The sequence below is a fragment of the Crocuta crocuta genome, unplaced genomic scaffold, assembly GCF_008692635.1.
Source record: "Crocuta crocuta isolate KB4526 unplaced genomic scaffold, BGI_CrCroc_1.0 scaffold480, whole genome shotgun sequence".
Classification (NCBI taxonomy): domain Eukaryota; kingdom Metazoa; phylum Chordata; class Mammalia; order Carnivora; family Hyaenidae; genus Crocuta; species Crocuta crocuta.
The window spans coordinates 527,148-546,032 of record NW_027532418.1 but is presented as its reverse complement, the minus strand read 5'-3'; the positions used below and the strand labels follow the sequence as shown (position 1 = coordinate 546,032).

General features: G+C 38.6%; 1 protein-coding gene and 1 pseudogene across 1 annotated transcript; both read left to right on the top strand.

The window, feature by feature from the left end:
* Positions 1–11,119: 11,119 nt before the first annotated feature.
* Positions 11,120–12,079, top strand: LOC144243884 (olfactory receptor 4K14). Its single transcript, XM_077779019.1, has one exon. It carries the CDS (start codon positions 11,147–11,149, stop codon positions 12,077–12,079), a length of 933 nt encoding a protein of 310 aa, XP_077635145.1. The 5' UTR covers positions 11,120–11,146.
* A 1,803-nt stretch (positions 12,080–13,882) lies between these two features.
* On the top strand, positions 13,883–17,983 carry LOC144243876 (olfactory receptor 4F15-like; annotated as a pseudogene).
* Positions 17,984–18,885: the final 902 nt, after the last annotated feature.

The following is an 18,885-nucleotide window of genomic DNA, read 5'->3' as shown; positions in this document are numbered from 1 at the left end:
TTGCCCTAGGCTCTGGTTAAAAAAAAAAAAAAAAAAAAGCTCTTCAGCGCGGATCTGCATGGTTTGGTGTAGGCAGGTCTCGCCTCCACTGCAGGTCCCATAGGCCACTCTCTGAGGCCCTGTCGTGGTGGTTGTGGGGGGGAAAATGGCAGCACCCCCATCCCTTCTTGAACCAAGTATTGCAAATCACTCTTTTGGGTCATATCTCTCTGTGCTGTGGGTATCGCCAAGGTGGGCTGTCTTCTATGTCCCATGCCCTGTCTCGTTTCCAGATCTTAGTCTGAGTGCTTTAATGAGAACTCTGATTGTAATCCTGCAGGCTGGGTCACTTCCCAGCCACGGATGTAGCTGGGAGAGCAGTGGATCAGTTTCTCCTGGCGCCACTTGGCCCAAAGACAGTGTCACAGCTCGGGATAGGATCTCTCTGAGCATCCTGTGGTTAGAGGTGGGATGATAGGATCCCTCTCCATCCCGGGCTGAGATTTTTCTCTTCTTCAGGGATAGTTCTATGAGCAGTTTCAACCTTTCTTTCTCTTTCCCTCCTCTCTCCACAGAGGGGGCTTCCTCCCCTGTGTGCCTCCCAGACCTGGACTGTTTTTTCCCCAGTTTGCCATCAGGCACCTAGCTGGCGATCAAGTAGGAGGGAGCAGGGGAGCAGTTTCTCCTGCCACCGCCTGAAGAAAGCGCCGCAGCAAGAGATAGGATCTCTCTTTGGACGCCCTGCGGTTAGAGACAGGATGATAGGATCCCTCTGTCCTGGGCCAAGGTTTTTCTCTTCTCCAGGGACTGTCCTATGGGCAGTCTCAGCTGCCTTTCTCTTCTCCTTGCCTCTCCACAGCTCTCTGTGCAGGGGGCTCCCTCTGCTCCGTGCCTCTGGGTCCTGGCACATTGTTATCTTCCCCAGTTCATAATCATGCACCTATGAGGCTGTCTTCTTAGTGGACTCTGTCTCTTTTCCTCCAAGACTCTTGTGGTTCAGTGTCCTATGACTTAAGGCCTTCTTTGTTTGAGAGATGAGGGCGAGCAAAGTGTACGGAGCTCCCTACTTCTCTGCCATCTTGCCTCCAATCCATTCATTCTTTAGGAGGGTGTTCTTTAACCTCCATGCTTTTGGAGGTTTTCCAAACTTTTTCCTGTGGTTGATTTCAAGTTTCATAGCATTGTGATCTGAAAGTGTGCATGGTATGATCTCAATTCTTTTATATTTATTGAGGCCTGCCTTATGTTCCAGTATGTGATCTATCTTAGAGATTGTACCATATGCACTTGAGAAGAAAATGAATTCCATAGCTTCCGGATGTAGGGTTCTAAATATATCTGTCAAGTCCATCAGGTCCAATGTGTCATTCAGGTCCACTGTTTCTTTAGTCAGTTTATGTCTAGTTGATCTATGTATTGCTGTAAGTAGAGTATTAAAGTCCGTGCAATTAGCACATTCTTATCAATAAGTTTGCTTATGTTTGTGATTGTTTTATGTATTTTATGTTTGTAATTGTTTTATGTAATTGGTGCTTCTGAATACAGTGCATAGACATTTATAATTGTTAGCTCTTCCTGATGGATAGAACCTGTAATTATTATATAATGCCATTCTTCATCTCTTGTTACTGTCTTTAAAGTCCTGTTTGTCTGATATAAGAATGGCTACTTGATAGAAGCCACACTGACCTCGCTGGATGACAGTCACAGTGAGGAAATGGCAGCGTTTGCACAGCTCCTGCCAGAGAAATGAAAACTGGTATCTCCTTCTGCTACTACTGGCTCACGTTGGAAATGAGCCTGCTGGTATTGACCAGGCCTCACAATATTCCAAATCAGACCGATATTCCCCACACAGATTTCTCATATGGAAAAGCATATTCCTGCCTTTTCAAAAGAGATTTTAGGTGAAAGCACTGTGGATGATTGTCAAAAGGCTCTAGGCTCTTCCTATGGGCCTTGAAGATCCAAGACTTAGATAATAAAGGGGGTTAAGAACACAAGAGTTACAACTGAGCCTGGCCCTGAGACAAAGAGCCTAACTTAGAGTCAAGGAGCAGATAAGGGCAGAACTTAAGTTAATACTTATACCTTTTCTAACTGGTGATGTATGGCAGTCCCTTCTCTAAGGCCTACTTTCTGCAAACACCCTCCCTTACACTGGCTAAAACATAACCCAAAAAGAAAGGCCAACACATTTAGGGCCTCCATGGTGTTTACGCGTTCAGCAACAAGTCAAAAAAGTTTCCACAAACAACTTGTTTCTGCTTGGAGCACCAACCCTCAAGGCATTTTGTGATCAGTGTTCGGAAGTGACTTATTCTGGCCTTGAATATGCTGATTGCACCCTGTGAAGGAACATATTGTAGGAACTTCTTTTTTTATTATGGGAGCAAATATTTGTGTTTCCTGAAAGACCTGTTTTTCTTAATACTTCCCCTTAAACAAACAAGCTATTGACTCCTGCTCACAATGAAGTAACTTCACCCTTTTTATGCTAAAACATTATCTTGTATGCTAAAGAAAACTTCCTTCCCCATAGGATAAGCATCTAACTCACCTACCTCAATCACTATTGATAAAGGTTATGCATGAGTCTTCTACAAATCTATGTTCTGGGAAATTGTTACATATCAAAGAAATTTGTCATCAAAAATCATTGTCTAAGGCAAATGCCACTTCTGTGTCCCCCAAACACTTAATTATAAAATAAGGTTGAGCCTCAGTCAGAGCAGAGATGCCTGCCTGGTGACCAGAAAGATTCTCGGGCTCTCTCATCCCTCCCTCGCTGACACCATCCATCCTTCAGGGACCCTGGACCTGCTGGAGCCGGCCTCCAGCAGTTACTCCACCTTTCTTCTGACTTTTAGTAGCATGATATTTCTCCATCCCCTCACTTTCAATCTGAAGGTGTCCTCAGGTCTAAAATGAGTCTCTTTTAGACAACAAATAGATGGATCTTGTTGTTGTTTTTTTTAAATCCATTCTGATACCCTATGTCTTTGATTGGAGCATTTAGTCCATTTATATTCAGTGTTATTATTGAAAAATATGGGTTTAGAGTCATTGTGTTCTATGTAGGATTCATGCTTATAGTGCTGTCTCTGGTACTTTCTTTTCCTTGCAACAATTCCCTCATAGAACCCCCTTAGGATTTCTTGTAGGGCTGGTTTAGTGGTGATGAATTCCTTCAATTTTTGTTTGTTTGGGAAAACCTTTATTTCTCCTATTCTGAATGATAGGCTTGCTGGATAAAGGATTCTTGGCTGCATACTTTCCCTGTTCACCTCATTGAAGATTTCCTGCCATTCCTTTCTGGCCTGCCATGTTTCAGTAGACAGGTCTGCTACTACCCTTTGTGTCTGCCTTTGTATGTTAAGGCCTATTTATCCCTAGCTACTTTCAGAATTCTCTCTTTATCCTTATATTTTGCCAGTTTCACTATGATATGTTGTGCAGAAGATCAATTCAAGTTACATGTGAGGGGAGTCTGTGTGCCTCTTAGATTTCAATGTCTGTTTCCTTCCCAAGACTGAGGAGTCTTGGCTACAATCTGTTCAGGTACCCCTTAAGTGCCTTTCTCTCTCTTCTTCTTCTTCTAGAATTCCTATGATACAGATATTCTGTTTGCATCACTCAGTTCTTGATTTCTCCTTTCCTGCTCCTTGATCAATTTGTATTTCTTTTTCTTGGCTTCCTCTTTTTCTATAATTGTATCTTTTTTTTTTTAATGTTTTATTTATTTCTAGGAGAGAGAGAGACAGCGTGAGCAGGGGAGGGTCAGAGAGAGGGAGATACAGACTCTGAAATAGGCTCCAGGCTCTGAGCTGGCAGTCAGCACAGAGCCCGACGCGGGGCTCAAACACACTAACCGCGAGATTATGACCTAAGCGAAAGTCGGATGCTTAACCGACTAAGCCACCCAGGCGCCCCTATAATTGTATCTTCTAATTCACCTCTTCTCCTCTCTTCCTCTTCAATTCATGCAATGGCCGCCTCCATTTTATTATACACCTCATTTATAGCATTTTTTACTTTATCATAACTAGTTTTAAGATCCATGATCTTTGTAGCAATAGTGTCTCTGCTGCCTTCTATGCTTTTTTCAAGGCCAGCAATTAATTTATTACTATTTTTCTAAATTCTTGTTCAGTTATGTTGTTTGTGTCTGTTTTGAGCAATTCTTTAGCTGTCATTTCTTCCTGGATTTTCTTTTGAGGAGAGTTCTTCTGTTTTGTAATTTTGGCTGGCTTTCTGTCTCTTGTAAGCTTGTTATGTGCTCTGCACTTGATAGTACTGCTATATTAAAGGAGGCTCATACACTGTCCAGGGCCTGGCCAACCAGGATTGTTCTTTTAAGGATGTCCCTTAGTCTCTCTTGTGACTTTGGTTATTTTATTTCTCTACTCGTAATGATGTTTTGGACTCTCCACCATGTGTGCTTTGGTTTGGTCCTTGAAATAGCCCCGGAAAGGAAAACAGACAAGTAGGGAACAAAAACACTAAAATGACAAGCAAATCAAACAAGCAAAATGACAAAAATAAAAAAAAATACAAAAAACAAAGGACAATCTAAAAGCATAAAGCCAGAAATNTTATATTCAGTGTTATTATTGAAAAATATGGGTTTAGAGTCATTGTGTTCTATGTAGGATTCATGCTTATAGTGCTGTCTCTGGTACTTTCTTTTCCTTGCAGCAATTCCCTCATAGANGTGGAGGCAGTGCTGATGGAAGAGCATATAGAAAGAGAGAAATGACAGGGGTGGGGAGAAAGATAAAATGAACATTGACCAGGCAGAGAGACTAAAAGCCTTAATCCAGAGAGAGAAAAAGGAGAATAAGGCACGAGGTGAGGAGAAAGAAACAAAGATAATGTTACCCAGGTACTATATAGTCTGATTATTCCAGAGAGAGAGAAAGGAAGGTAAAGAAGGAGGTGTAGAAAATGCATCAAGAGGATGAATTAAATATGTCTGTTTAAGCAAACCTATAACCAGAATAACCAGCCCAAAGGAGGTGAGAGATAAGAATGAGAAAAGGGAGAATATATCTGAATAGCAAGAATCGATCTAGCATTAATCACAGAAATGCAGCAGCGCTGTTCTTGGGAGAGATACCATCTGTTTCTGCCACCTCCACTCTGGGTCCCACCGGCAGATCCTTGAGGCCCACCTTGGTGGTTGTGGGGAGAAAAATGGCGACCCCTCTCCCCATTCCCTTCTCCTTGAATCAGGTGTCCCAAATTACTCCTTTGGGTCCATTCTCTACTGCAGATGCAGCCAAGGTGGGCCGTCCTCTATGCCACACGCCCAACCTCATTCCAAGCTCTCACTCCCTATGCATTAATGATGCCTCCCAAAATGTAATCCCACAAGCCACACACTTCAGAGCAAGGGATCGGTTCCTCCTGATACCGATTGTGCTCCTGGGGTACGCCTGCATGGTCCCCCAGCACAGGGGATAGGATAGGATCTCTCTCCGTCCCGGGCTGAGGTTTTTCTCTTGTCCAGATACAGTCCTATGTTTCCCCAGTTACTCTTTCTCTTCATTTTGTCTGTCCACAGAAGGAGATCCCTCCCCTCCATGCCTCCATGTCCCAGCCTGTTTTTATCGCCCCCAGTTCATAATCATACACCTAAGAGGCTGTCTTCCTAGTAGACTCCATCTCTTTTCCTCCCAGCCTATTGAGGTTTAGAGTTCTTTGACTTCAGCCCTTCTTTGTTTGAGACATGCTGGTGGGAACTACGGATCCCCCTATTTCTCTGCCATCTTCTGTAATTCCTGAGGTCAACTTTTTAATGTTTATTGGCCTATTAGTTCTCTTCCTTTTAATGTGTTTCTGTTTTTGTTTTTGAGAAGGAGGGAGACAGAGCATGAGTGGGAAGGGTCAGAGACAGAGGAAGACACAGATTCCAAAGCAGGCTCCAGGCTCTGAGCTGTCAGAACAGAGCCTGATGTGGTGCTCAAACCCACAAACCGCGAGATCACGAGCTGATCGGAACTTGGACGCCCAACCGACAGAGCCACGGAGAAGCCCCGGTTCTCTTCCTTTTAAAAATATTTTTTTTTAAATTCTTTCCTCATTTTTATTTTCAGGTTTCCCTCACTTATTGATTCATAAATGCTTTTTCTATGTTAAGGGTGTTAGGGCTTTGTTATCAGGGCTAATGTAGCCACACTGGAACTTTGTGTGGGTTTGGAAAAAAAGGCTTCCAAAGGGCAAACGCAGGCCTGGTCAGGATATGTTGTTTGTTGGATGGGTGGGGCACAGGCTGGATATTACTCCCCATAGACCTTTGGCCGGTACATCTTGAGCAGTTAAAAGTCTGCAAAATGCTGTGTCATGACTTTGGAGGTCACAGAGTGGAAATAGAGTTAACCAGTTAACCAGTTTGTAGTTAGATATAAATTTTATTGTGACACTTCCTCAAATACAAAGTTTTTTTTAAAATTTTACATATTTTGGGGGTGCCTGGGTGGCTTAGTCAGTTAAGCGTCCGACTTTCGCTCAGGTCATGATCTCGTGGTTGGTGGGTTCGAGCCCCGCGTCGGGCTCTGTGCTGACTGCCAGCTCAGAGCCTGGAGCCTATTTCAGAGTCTGTATCTTCCTCTCTCTCTGACCCTCCCCTGCTCACGCTGTCTCTCTCTGTCTCTCTCTCCTAGAAATAAATAAAAATTTAAAAAAAATTACATATTTTTGTATATTATTGTTTTGCTTTCTGAATTCTTCTATTACTGAATTTATAGTTAGCATATCAGTCAGGGTTTTCAGAAAAGATATATATAGAGAGACAGAGACAGAGAGACAGACAGAGAGACAGACAGACAGAGGGGAAGTTTTTATTACAAGGAATGGTTCATGTCTTTTTCAGAGTCTGAAAAGTCCAGAATCTATACTGTAGAATAGAAGGCTGGAGTCTTAGGAGAACTGGTGATGCAGATGAAATCCAAAGACAGTCTACTGGAGAATTCTTTCTTGCTTGGAGAAGGCCAGCCTTTTGGCTCTATTCAGGTCTCTAACTGATTGTATAAGGCCCACCTACCTTGTGGAGGGGAATCTGTTTTACTCAGAGTTCACCAATTTCAATGTTGTTTCCATCCAAAAACACTCCCCCAAGCTAATATAAAATTAATCATCATACTAGAAAATGTTTTCTCTGCTGTCAAATCAAACATTCACTTGTTATTTGTTATAAGCTTCTCCATTATTCGTGACTTTACATAGCATATTTCTACCTGCATAATGATTGCATATCAAAAACAAATGACATGAGGGATGCCTGGGTGGCTCAGTCAGTTAAGCATCTGAGTTTGGCTCAGGTCATGATCTCGCGGTTTGTGGGTTTGAGCCCCTCATCGGGTTCTGTGCTGATAGCTCGGAGCCTGGAACTTGTTTCGGATTCTGTGTCTCCCTCTCTCTCTGCTCCTCTCCCGCTCATGCTCTGTCTCAAAAATAAACATTAAAAAGCAACAACAAATGACATTGATGCATATAAGTTACTTCTACAATTTTTCTTCAGCAATTATTTGTGTGTTTAAAATAGAGAAAGAGAAACTTAGAAAGGTTTTGTGATTCCTTTGAAGTGAAACACAATTATCTAAAGCCAGTTTAGAACATGAGACTTCTTATTATACCCAGATACTGATTTGGCACTAACATCCCTTCTAAATTGGATTGTGCTCAAACACCTAATATGGAATTGAAGGTAATGTGAATAGTTGGAAATGTGATGATCATTCATCAGAACATCCGTCAGGATATTTGCAATTGGCATGCAACCATGAGCAAAAGAATCCTGAATTAACTTCAAAATGATTTGGGGAGGTAAATGGGATAACAATCATAAATAATGTTCAAAGTAATCCAGACACCAGGAGATTTCATTATACATGACCATATGAATCTGGAGAAAGGAAATATTTTGGCACCTACAAATCTGATGCTCCAAAGTATTATGCATGATCAAAGTTACATTATGAAAAGTACAAGGTTGGCAGATTTTCAATATATTTTTTTTAAATGTATGCTGTTGGGATGCCTGGGTGGGTCAGTTGGTTAAGCAGCCGACATCAGCTCAGGTCATGATCTCACAGTTTGTTAGTTCAAGCCCCATGTTGGGCTCTGTGCTGACAGTTAGGTGTCTGGAGCCTGCTTCAGATTCTGTCTCTCCCTTTCTCTCTATCCCTACCCCACCTGCTCTCTGTCTCTCTCTGTCTCTCAAAAAATGAATAAATGTTTAAAAAAAGTTTCTTAAAGTATGCTGTTAGTTTTGTTATCTAAAGGAAAAGCACATTTTATAGTCTATTAACTGCATAAGTATACATATTATCTTGCTTAAACTATTAAAATAATTGCAATTGTGTTTATAGAAGCTGACATCTTTAAAATCTTTCTTTGCCATTTGGGGCAATGAATGTGATTTATTAGTATGAATTTCTAATTGGAGATAGTTTATTCCCCAAGCTCCATTATGGTAATTGGCCATCAATGTCCTATCTTTAAGGGATTCTTAGTTTGAGGGAGAGAGGAGATGGATATTTATATCCAAAGTTCAAAGAAGGCTCACATCTGAAGTTCTCTAGCTCTTAAAGTGATGCTTTTCCTGAATTATTTTCCAGGAGGAAGAAAACGAGATTAATCCTCTACAGAAATACAAATTCATGTTTTCAAAAGTTCCATTCGAGCATAGAAGATCTGAAATACAAATTGAGGGATCTGCAGTATCAGCAGTGAGCATCTTAACTCTAGGTTAGTAAATAGCCTTTGATAGATATTTAGTGAATGTGACTGAATATACAAGTCAGCCAGAGACTAATTTATTGGAGGAATAATATTAACTGGTCATTTAAAATCAAATTTTGTCATTTTTTTTTTCATTTGAGAGAGAGAGCACAAGTTGGGGAGAAGGGTGAAGGATGAGAGAATCTTAAGCAGACTCCATGCACAGTGTAGAACTCAACATGGGCCTCAATCCTATGATCCTGGGATCACGACCTGAGCTGAAATCAAGAGTCAGACTCTCAACTGACTGTGAGCTACCCAGATTCCCCTGTTGTATTTGTTTTTTAAGTAGCATTTGTAGTTATGTAAAATCAATCATAATTGTTTCTGATTACAAATTTAACATTCATTGAATAATCTTTAAAATGCCTTTGTAAATCATAAAGAGTCCTCTGAAATCAGAGCCCTATTTAAGTTCATTTATTCTACTTCTTTTAATATCTATTTTTAAAGGAGGTTTATTGGTATATAACTTACATACCATAAAGTTTATGTACAGAGTTGTGCAGTTATCACTTATATCTAATTTTAGAGCGTCTTTAATTCAACACCAAGGTAAACATTTAAAAACAAATTTTGTTTCCTGAGTTTTCCATTTGATTATTTCAACTTTCCATTCACTTAATCTCTAGAAAACACTAAGTGAAACCCAGTAATATGTATGTTAGGATAGTGTCAGGATCATGTAACTAAACTTGTGAACAGATCCTGAATTGTGTTTATATCCATTGTGTCCATAGCAGTATTTAACTTCAGATTTATAACCTCTTCTCCTTCCTCCTTCGAATTTTTCTCCTACTCTTCTCCTTCTTCTGTTTAGAGGGAGAGTAGAGCCAAAGTGAGAGAAAAGAGCAGCAATAGAGAGAGAGGGGGAATCTTAAGCAGTTTCCACGGTCAGCGTGGAGCCTGACTCAGGTCTCAATCCCATGGCCCTGGGACCATTAGCCCAGCCAAAATCAAAGAGTCAGACCCTCAACAGACTGAACCACCCAGGTGCTCCTATAATCCCCTTATAAAGAGGGGTGGCACCTATTCATAGAAAGTTTTGCAATTTAATCTTTTAAAATAGTTGATTTGGAAAAGCTGGAACTAAAGAATTTGAGTTCCTATTATCCTACAAAAACCTGGGTGAGATGGGTGTTATTTGAGTAAACTAAAACAGATATAATAACCATGAATTACTCTAGATTTTTAAATTCTATCACTATGTCATGTTCATATCATTGGAATATTTCAGATATGTAATATGTTACTTTAGTTCCCTATAGTAGTTTGGTAGAGGCATTACCAAACTATTATTTCATGTTATGTCTTTCAATTTTAAAAAGGGCCAACATTAAAAAAAAAAAAAGCTCATTAAAGAAAAGATTCAGAACTGACCCTCATACAGGGTCAGTTCTGAATCTTTTCTTTAATTACACATGAAGAATTCTGTTCAATGTCTTTATAAAACATTTTATATAATGTCTTCCTCTTAGTGAGAAGACTGGTGTGCCAGTTCATTTCTCATGATAAATGGATGAGACTTATCCAGCCCATCTTAGTTTTTATGGAAAATCAGAACTACATATTGAATCAAATGCTGAATTTATCAGCCATTCATGTATATTGTGAAAGCTACCCACCAAGAAATTAATTATTGCATAGGTTTTATGCTCTGGTCCTTCTTGAGAGGTCTCAAAAAATATCTTTTGCATTGAAACCATGCCCAAATCCTATTATAAGTAATCAATTTATACACAATAAATCTATAAATGAATTGGATCACTGGGTTTTAATCCCAAACCCAGTGGATTAAAAGAGATGTCAAGAGCAGTAATAAAAGTATGGCTTCTAGGGAACTGTATAAATCCTAGGTTAACTGACTTATTTCCCTCTATACTAATTGCTTTAACAACTGAATTAAGTGAGAATGGGACACCGTCAGTGTTACATAGATATGGTTTGAATGAGTGAATTTGTGAATGAGCAAACAGATACAATAGGAGAAGATAGTCCAGTGACTACCAGAAGTCCAGAAGGAGTCTAGATTGTCAAGATTTTAAAACAAGCATTATGGGGATGGTTTCATAACTCTCTATGTTTGTTTAAAAATCATTGAGTTTTACACTTAAAATGGGTGACTCTTGGGAGGTGGGTACATTTTATGTTAATAAGGTGGGTTGTTGTTTTTTTTAAAGGAAGATTCCAAGCAGCCTTAACATGGGAGAAAAGCTAACTCCATTGTTGGGCTTGGTTTTAATCTTTTCTGTATTATATTTTATATTATGTTTTACAAATTAAAATTATAATCAGATAGTCATGTGCCAGGTAGTTGACAGGCTATTTCATATCCATCTCTTTTCTTTACATAGATTCTGAACAAAATCTGAAACTTGAGATAATGGAACTGCAGAATTATTCCTTAGTGTCAGAATTTGTGTTGTATGGACTCTGCACCTCACCGCATCTGCAACATTTTTTATTTATATTTTTCTCTGGGATCTATGTGGTCACTGTGCTGGGTAACCTCATTATTGTGGTCACCGTAATTTCTGACCCCCACTTGCACTCCTCTCCTATGTACTTCCTGCTGGGAAATCTATCCTTCTTGGACATGTGGCTTGCCTCATTTGCCACCCCCAAGATGATCAGAGACTTCCTTAGTGATCGAAAGCTCATCTCCTTTGGAGGATGTATGGCTCAAATATTCTTCTTGCACTTTATTGGTGGGGCTGAGATGGTACTTCTGGTTTCCATGGCCTATGACAGATATGTGGCTATATGCAAGCCTTTGCATTATATGACCATTATGAGACGGCAAACCTGCCTAGGACTAGTGCTGGTTTCATGGGTCATTGGATTTGTGCACTCCATCAGTCAAGTAGCCTTTACTGTGAATTTACCTTATTGTGGTCCCAATGAAGTGGACAGCTTCTTCTGTGACCTTCCTCTTGTGATCAAGCTTGCCTGCATGGACACCTATGTCTTGGGTATACTCATGATCTCAGACAGTGGGTTGCTCTCCATGAGCTGTTTTGGGCTTCTCCTGGTCTCCTACACTATTATACTCCTCACTGTCCGACAGCATGCTGCTGGTGGAGTATCCAAAGCACTCTCTACTTGCTCTGCACATATCATGGTAGTCCTGTTCTTCTTTGGGCCCTGCATTTTCATTTATGTGTGGCCTTTCAGTCGGTTCTCTGTGGACAAGCTCCTATCTGTATTTTACACCATTTTTACTCCACTCTTGAACCCCCTTATCTACACATTGAGAAATAAAGAGATGAAAACAGCTATGAAGAAGCTGTGTAGCCAACATGTGACTTCTCACTGAATTCCAGCTTTTCATAGAGTTACATGTTCTTATTCAGGGGAAAGCACTTCTTTAATATGATTCTGCTCAAAGATTGCATTCTGATGGTTTGTTGATAGAATTTGTATTGTTTATATTACAGAGAAATAGTTGTTGAATTCAACAAAAATCATATATATAGTTTTATTCTATATAATTTTATATATTAATATAATTTTAAATGTACCTTTGTTATTATTACTTATTTATAATATTTATGTATATTACATTATTACATAATTTTATTATATAATTTTATATCATAAACATAATTTATAACTAAATATAACTGCATTGTACTATGGCATTAGTATGCTCATATAATAACTCTATAATATAAATCTATATACACATACATACATGTACATACACGTTCAACCCAACAATTTCATTTTGTACTTGGCAATTTTCTTTCTTTGTTTTTTTTTTAAACTTTTTTAAATGTTTATTTATTTCTGAGAGACAGAGCACAAGTGGAGGAGGGACAGACAGGAAGACACAGAAGCTGAAGAAGGTCCCAGCCTCTGAGCTGTCAGCACAGAGCCCAACATGGGTGTCAAACCCAGAAACCAGGAGATCATGACCTGAGCTGAAGTCAGATGCTTAAGCAACTTATCCACTCAGGTGCTCCTCTTTATCTCTTTGCTAAATCATATTTCTCTTACTAGTTTATTTTGTCTAAAATATTTATATAAAAATTAATTTTATTTTCCTAATCATAATCCAATACAGCAAGAGCTGCCAGTTCATAGGTATTCAAGACATGAGACATTCAACACAAGGAAACTAACCCAAGAATAAAATGCTCTATGTATCTTTCTCCTTGTTTTGAAAGCCTGAGGAGAGGAAAAAGATACTATTTCAAGATCCTGTTGATTAAAAAAGTATTGTTTTTCTTGTGAATGTGTATTACACTTACCCTTTTTATTGAAAAAATATGAATGCATGCCAGTGAAACTCAATTACAGAAGTTAATTTTCACATGGGAAGAATTAGTATTTTGTGGCTCAATATTTCATAGTGTAAATTAAGGTATTGCATTACCATTTAGTATGCATTAGATTAGGAGATTAAAACATTTTTACCCACAGATTTTAAATAAACCCTGCATCTACACTGTATCTTGATGAGTTGATTCTGTCCTTTGGTGAGTCATCTATTAGGAAGTGTGTTTGAGTATGACAGATTCAGATCTCATGCTGAGCTTTTAAATGTCCTTTGGAACATGAAAAGACAATCATAAGCAAGAGTTAAATTTTATATTAACTAAATGGTCAGAGAATTCAAGGAATTTTCTTGTGTGTTGATTCTGGAACACCAAGCCAAAGGAGAGAATTGGGTAGTGATCAAATTATGTGAATAACTGGATGAAGCTTCCAGTAATTTTGGATAATGTTTGTAATCAGAGAAACATGCTCCTGGATACTGCTGGCTTCTCTCATGACTGTAATCTTACACATTTCATAAACCCTAAAAGAACACATTTTGAAAACATCTGCCTTAGGAAAAATTTCTCCACACTCCCCTTGCTTGCTACTGCAATAATACCATTTTGGTTTAATAGAGTTTAGACTTAGTCAGATTTTTATGTTTATATGTAAACATTTAAAGAGCTTAAAAACTCCAAAGAAATATATGCACCCCTATGCTCACGCAATATTATAATAGCCAAGATATGGAAGCAGCCTAAGTGTCCAAGTTTAGATGAATGAATGAGGTAGATGAATATATATGTATATTCATGTATATGGTGGAATATTATTCAGCCACTTAAAAAAGGAGGAAATGTTACCCTTTAGAACAAAATACATAGATCTAGAAGATGTTCTGGTAAGTGAAATAAGTCAGAAAAAGACAAATACCATATCATTGCACTTATATGTGAAATCTAAAACAAACAAACAAAAGAGAAACAGACTTATAGGTACAGAGAACAAGCTGGTGGTTGTCATATGGGAGGAGGGAGAAGAATGGGCAAAATAAATGAAAGGAAATAGGAGACACAAAGTTGCAACTATAAATTTCAGGGATATGAAGTACAGAATAGGCAATAAAGTCAATAATATTATAATAACTTAGTATGTAGACGCATAGCAACTAGACTTCCGGTGGGTATGCTTTCCATAATGCATCAAATTATTCAATCACTGTGATATACACTGGAAACTAATAGAATATTGTATGTCAATTATCCTTAAATTAAAACAAAGGAAAGAACGGTGACAAAAAGCTTTCAGGAAGATGACACCTCATTCCTCTTAAATTGCTGAAGACAGCAAAAGAAGGCCTAAAATCTGAAGGATAAAAGTTCTATTTATAAACCTTCTAGAATACATTGAAATAAAAAAGGAGGAAATATATATTGTGTCTTCCAGGTTAAATCCTGTTATAAGTAAACATCATTTCTATACGACTCTGTTTCATTATTTTCTCTTAATGCCTTTATGCAAAATTTTGAGGGAACATTTGAGTTTCCCTCAGAAGAAATGGGACAAAAAGTGTTGGTTGCCCTGGCCCTCCCCCCCAACCTCCAGGNTACACTGTCAGGTGAGAGCTATGATAGAGATAAACACGATGTCTGAGAGTACAGGAGAGGGAAACTGAATCCAGCCCTGATTAGGAAAGGCTTCCCTTACTACCTCAATTTTTCTCTGATTCCTGAGGATACTGTATTTTGTTCTGTTAACACACACACACACACACACGCACACACACAATGCTTAGCACAGAACCAGTCCTTAATATATGCTGAAATAGATACTAGATCACACAGGAGTGTCCATGGCTCTTGTCTCATCCTGTCTCTGCTTAGCTTTCCTTCTTGCTTTGGCAGATCCATGAAGATGGATATGGACCCTCCACCCTTGCTTTAGGCACAAAAGTCCCTGGAAGTTAGGTGTCTGGACTGGATAAGGATGCTTGCCATGTTAGTGAAACTTGAGTGAGCATAGTCACCAGTTTTCCCCAAACTGGGCTTTTGCAGGGAACTTACCATTGTCAGTGTACAGGGAGCCACACGTTTATTTTAGCCTTTATAAGTTTTTATTTAAATTACAGTTAACATACAGTGAAATATTACTTTCAGGCACAATGTAATGATTCAACACTTTCGTACAACACTGGGTTCTCATCACAAGTGCACCCCTTAATCCCCGTCACGTATTTTACCTATTGCCCTATCCACTTCCCATCCAGTAACAGTTTGTTCTCTCTAAGAGTCGGTTTCTTGATTTGCCTCTCTCTCTTTCCTCTTTGTTTCTTAAATTCCACCATAGATTTTAAATAAAGGAACTTCTTTGAATTTTGAGGAAGCATTTATGAAACTCACTTTCTCTTTTGAAATAAATTAAAATACAGAATACAGTCTTTTTCAAACTCTAATTTGAAGACTGCTTACATTAAAATCACCTGAGATGCTTTTAAAAATGCAAATAATCTGTATCCATCATTGCTTTGTTGAATTAGAATTCTGGGAGTGAATCCCAGAAATACGCTTTTTACTCTAAGCTGCTTCAGGTCATTCTAATTCACAATCATGACTGAGAACCACTGGATAATTGTCGACATTATCCATCTACAAGAGTAGTTGATATTAAAAGAGGGTTAGAAAGATTTATTTATGTGAGGAATCTGTGTTAATGGACCATGATAAATACTCAGAAATATATCACTAGGATATATTAATTCAAAACCTGTGACCTCATAAAATATGTTGTTTACGGACAGGAGAGTAGGTCACTGAGAAGTTGCTGTCAAATTCAATGCATCTTTTTAATTTTTAAATAATTAGAAAGCATGAGTGGGAAAGGGGGGAAGAGAGAGAGAGTCCCATGACCCTGCTTATCATGACCTGAGCCAAAATCAAGAGTGAGATTCTCTACTGACTGAGCCACCCAAACCCGCTATAGTTGAAGGCATCTTAAATATTTCTTCTTTGCCTGCAGTCATTAAGAGATCAGCTGCTTCCTCTTTTAATTCTGTCTGATATCAATGTTTTTCCTTAACATAAATCTTTAAATGGTTTCTAAGTCAGATTATTTTGTCTAAAGATTCCTTCAGTGTAAGTAGTCTCTAAATACCAAATTCTTAACGCAGAGCCCCCAAATTTAAGAATTAAGTTCTTAAATTTTTTTGATGTTTTATTTATTTCTGAGAGAGAGAGAGAGAGGCAGCATGAACAGGGGAGGGTCAGAGAGAGAGAGGGAGACACAGAATCTGAAGCAGGCTCCAGGCTCTGAGCTAGCTGTCAGCACAGAGCCCGACACGGGGCTCAAACCCACAAACCATGAGAACATGACCTGAGCTGAAGTCGGATGCTTAACCGACTGAGCCACCCAGGCACCCCAAGAATTAAGTTCTTAAATTAAGAAGTAAAGTTTCATTTCTACACAGTGGGGAAATTAGTTTGTTTTTTTTTTTTTCAATTCTATCTTTTCCTCCTTGATCTCAGATACAGTTTGAAGAAGAAAAGGTTAGGGAGACTTTCATAGAAAGAAATGCAGGTCCAGCTGTTGGGTTTCCTGATATTGCCTTTCTTCTATTAGAAGTGACCTTAGGATCTTGCTGAAGGAAGGGTCACTTGCAATTTTATGGTTCTGCTTAAAAAACATGTTCTTCCCAATTCATTTCTTTAAATCAATTATCAGAGTTCTGTCTGTATGTAAAGCTATTTAATGTCTAGTTCTAACATTAACCTGTAAACCTCCTGAAGTCAGGATCAGTGTTTTACCTCAAAACTTGATGTAGTATTAGGCAAATGGTAGTTGCTTATTAAGAATATTAGTTACACTCATGAAGTATATTGGCCAAATGGGTGAGTTAACATATTATTTAAAATTCAAAAAAAAAACCACTTTATAGCTTTTACTGAAGATTTCTTCCTAAAGTCAGATTTAGTAAAAGTTTAAATGTGTTTTTTTATAATAATTTTTGGAAAATTCTTTTTATATTATTTTATTTTTGGTATTTTAGGAATCACTAGACAAAGCCAATATATGAAGCAAATTACTCTGAAGTATCTTCATTTGTATTTCTGGGACTTTCTACCTGTACACTAGTGCTGTATTTTCTCCTTGCTTTCTCTACTGGGTTTTCTGTAACAGTTGTTCTGAGAAACCTCCTTGTTGTGTTTACAGTGACCTTTGATCCTCATTTACATTACCCGCCATGTCCCCCCTTTAGCTAAACTCTCATTTTTGATTTGCGTCTTTCTACCTTAAAGATTCCTAAGATGATTCTGACCTGTATTCTGGGCACAAAACCACATACTTTCAGGGTGTGTCACCAGATGTTTGCCCACCATGTCCTGGGTGGATCTGAAATGGTCCTGTTCATTGCTCTGGCCTTGGACTGATATGTGGCCATATGTAAGCCCCTCCACTACCTGACTATCATGTGCATTTTCCTCCTATCTAGTGGGGCTATTGGCCTCATTCACTCAGTGGCCCAGTTAGCTTTTGTTGTCCATTTGCCTTTTTGTGGTCCTGAGATAGATAGCTTTTACTGTGACCTTCCTTGGTTTATCAAACTTTCCTGCACAGACACCTACAGAATGGAATTCATGGTTACTGCCAACAGTGGGTTCATTTCCATGGGCACCTTCTTCTTTTTGCTTATCTCCTATATCTTCATCCTGGTCACTGTATGGAAACATTCCTCATGTGGTTTGTTTAAAGCCTTTTCTACTCTAAACTCACATCACTGGTGGTTTTGTTCTTCAGACCGTGCATCTTTGTGTATGTGTGGCTATTTCCCACAGTGCCAGTGGATAAATTTCTTGTCATTTTGGACTTTATGATTACACCCATTCTGAATCCTATTATCTACACCTTGAGGAACAAGGACATGAAGATGGCAATGAGGAGACTGAGTTTGAGAATGATCTAAATAACTCAAGAGAAAACAAATTGTGACTTCTGCAAGCAATACTGTATGCACAAGTATTGAAGGGTTATATACTATCTTTTAAAAAATTTTTTTTAAATGTTTTGTTTACTTCTGAGAGAGACAGTGTGAGCAGGGGAGGGTCAGAGGGAGAGGGGGACACAGAATCTGAAGCAGGCTCCAGGCTCTGAGCTAGCTGTAAGCACAGAGCCCGACACGGAGCTCGAACCCATGAACCGTGAGTTCATGACCTGAGCCGAAGTAGGACGCTTAACTGACTGAGCCACCCAGGTGCCCCGAAGGGTTATATACTATTAAGACAATTTTCTGTATTTCAGTAGCACTAAAATCTTGGATAGTTTATTCCATTATTAATGGCCAATAGTGTGATTATAAATTTATTTAAGGCTATTTTGCATATTTTAAGATTTTACAATACTGAAATACAATTTTTGTTTGACTTACATATTGACTAGTCCATAGAATCTTGGAAAGTTTTGTGACTATCCAGGCACATTTGCAGAGGTACTGGTGTATGCTGATATTTTTCTCTGTATCTGGGTTGAAAATATTCTTATGTAAAGAGAATGATTGGTTCTTAGAAGTTATTTTTGGCAAGCATATCAGGCTTGCTCTTAAGTTGATTCAGGTGTGCTGTTACTTTTGTTAATGCACTCAGTTACATGAATATAATTATGTCATAGTTTAAGTATTGTCTAATAATCATATATGCAGAAAATACTACAGTGGGCAAAGAAGTAGTTAAATAGTTATTAGTGTTTGAGATCGTATTAGGATACGATCTAAGAGGACAAAGTTAAATCTGTTTCCTCTCAATTTTGCTTTTAACTAGTCCTTTTACATATATAGTGACAGGAAAAAGATGTGAATTAAGAAATAATATT

Bases quoted from the DNA above. Each gene is read 5' to 3' on its own strand.
- LOC144243884 (XM_077779019.1), top strand. From the start codon at position 11,147: ATGGAACTGCAGAATTATTCCTTAGTGTCAGAATTTGTGTTGTATGGA.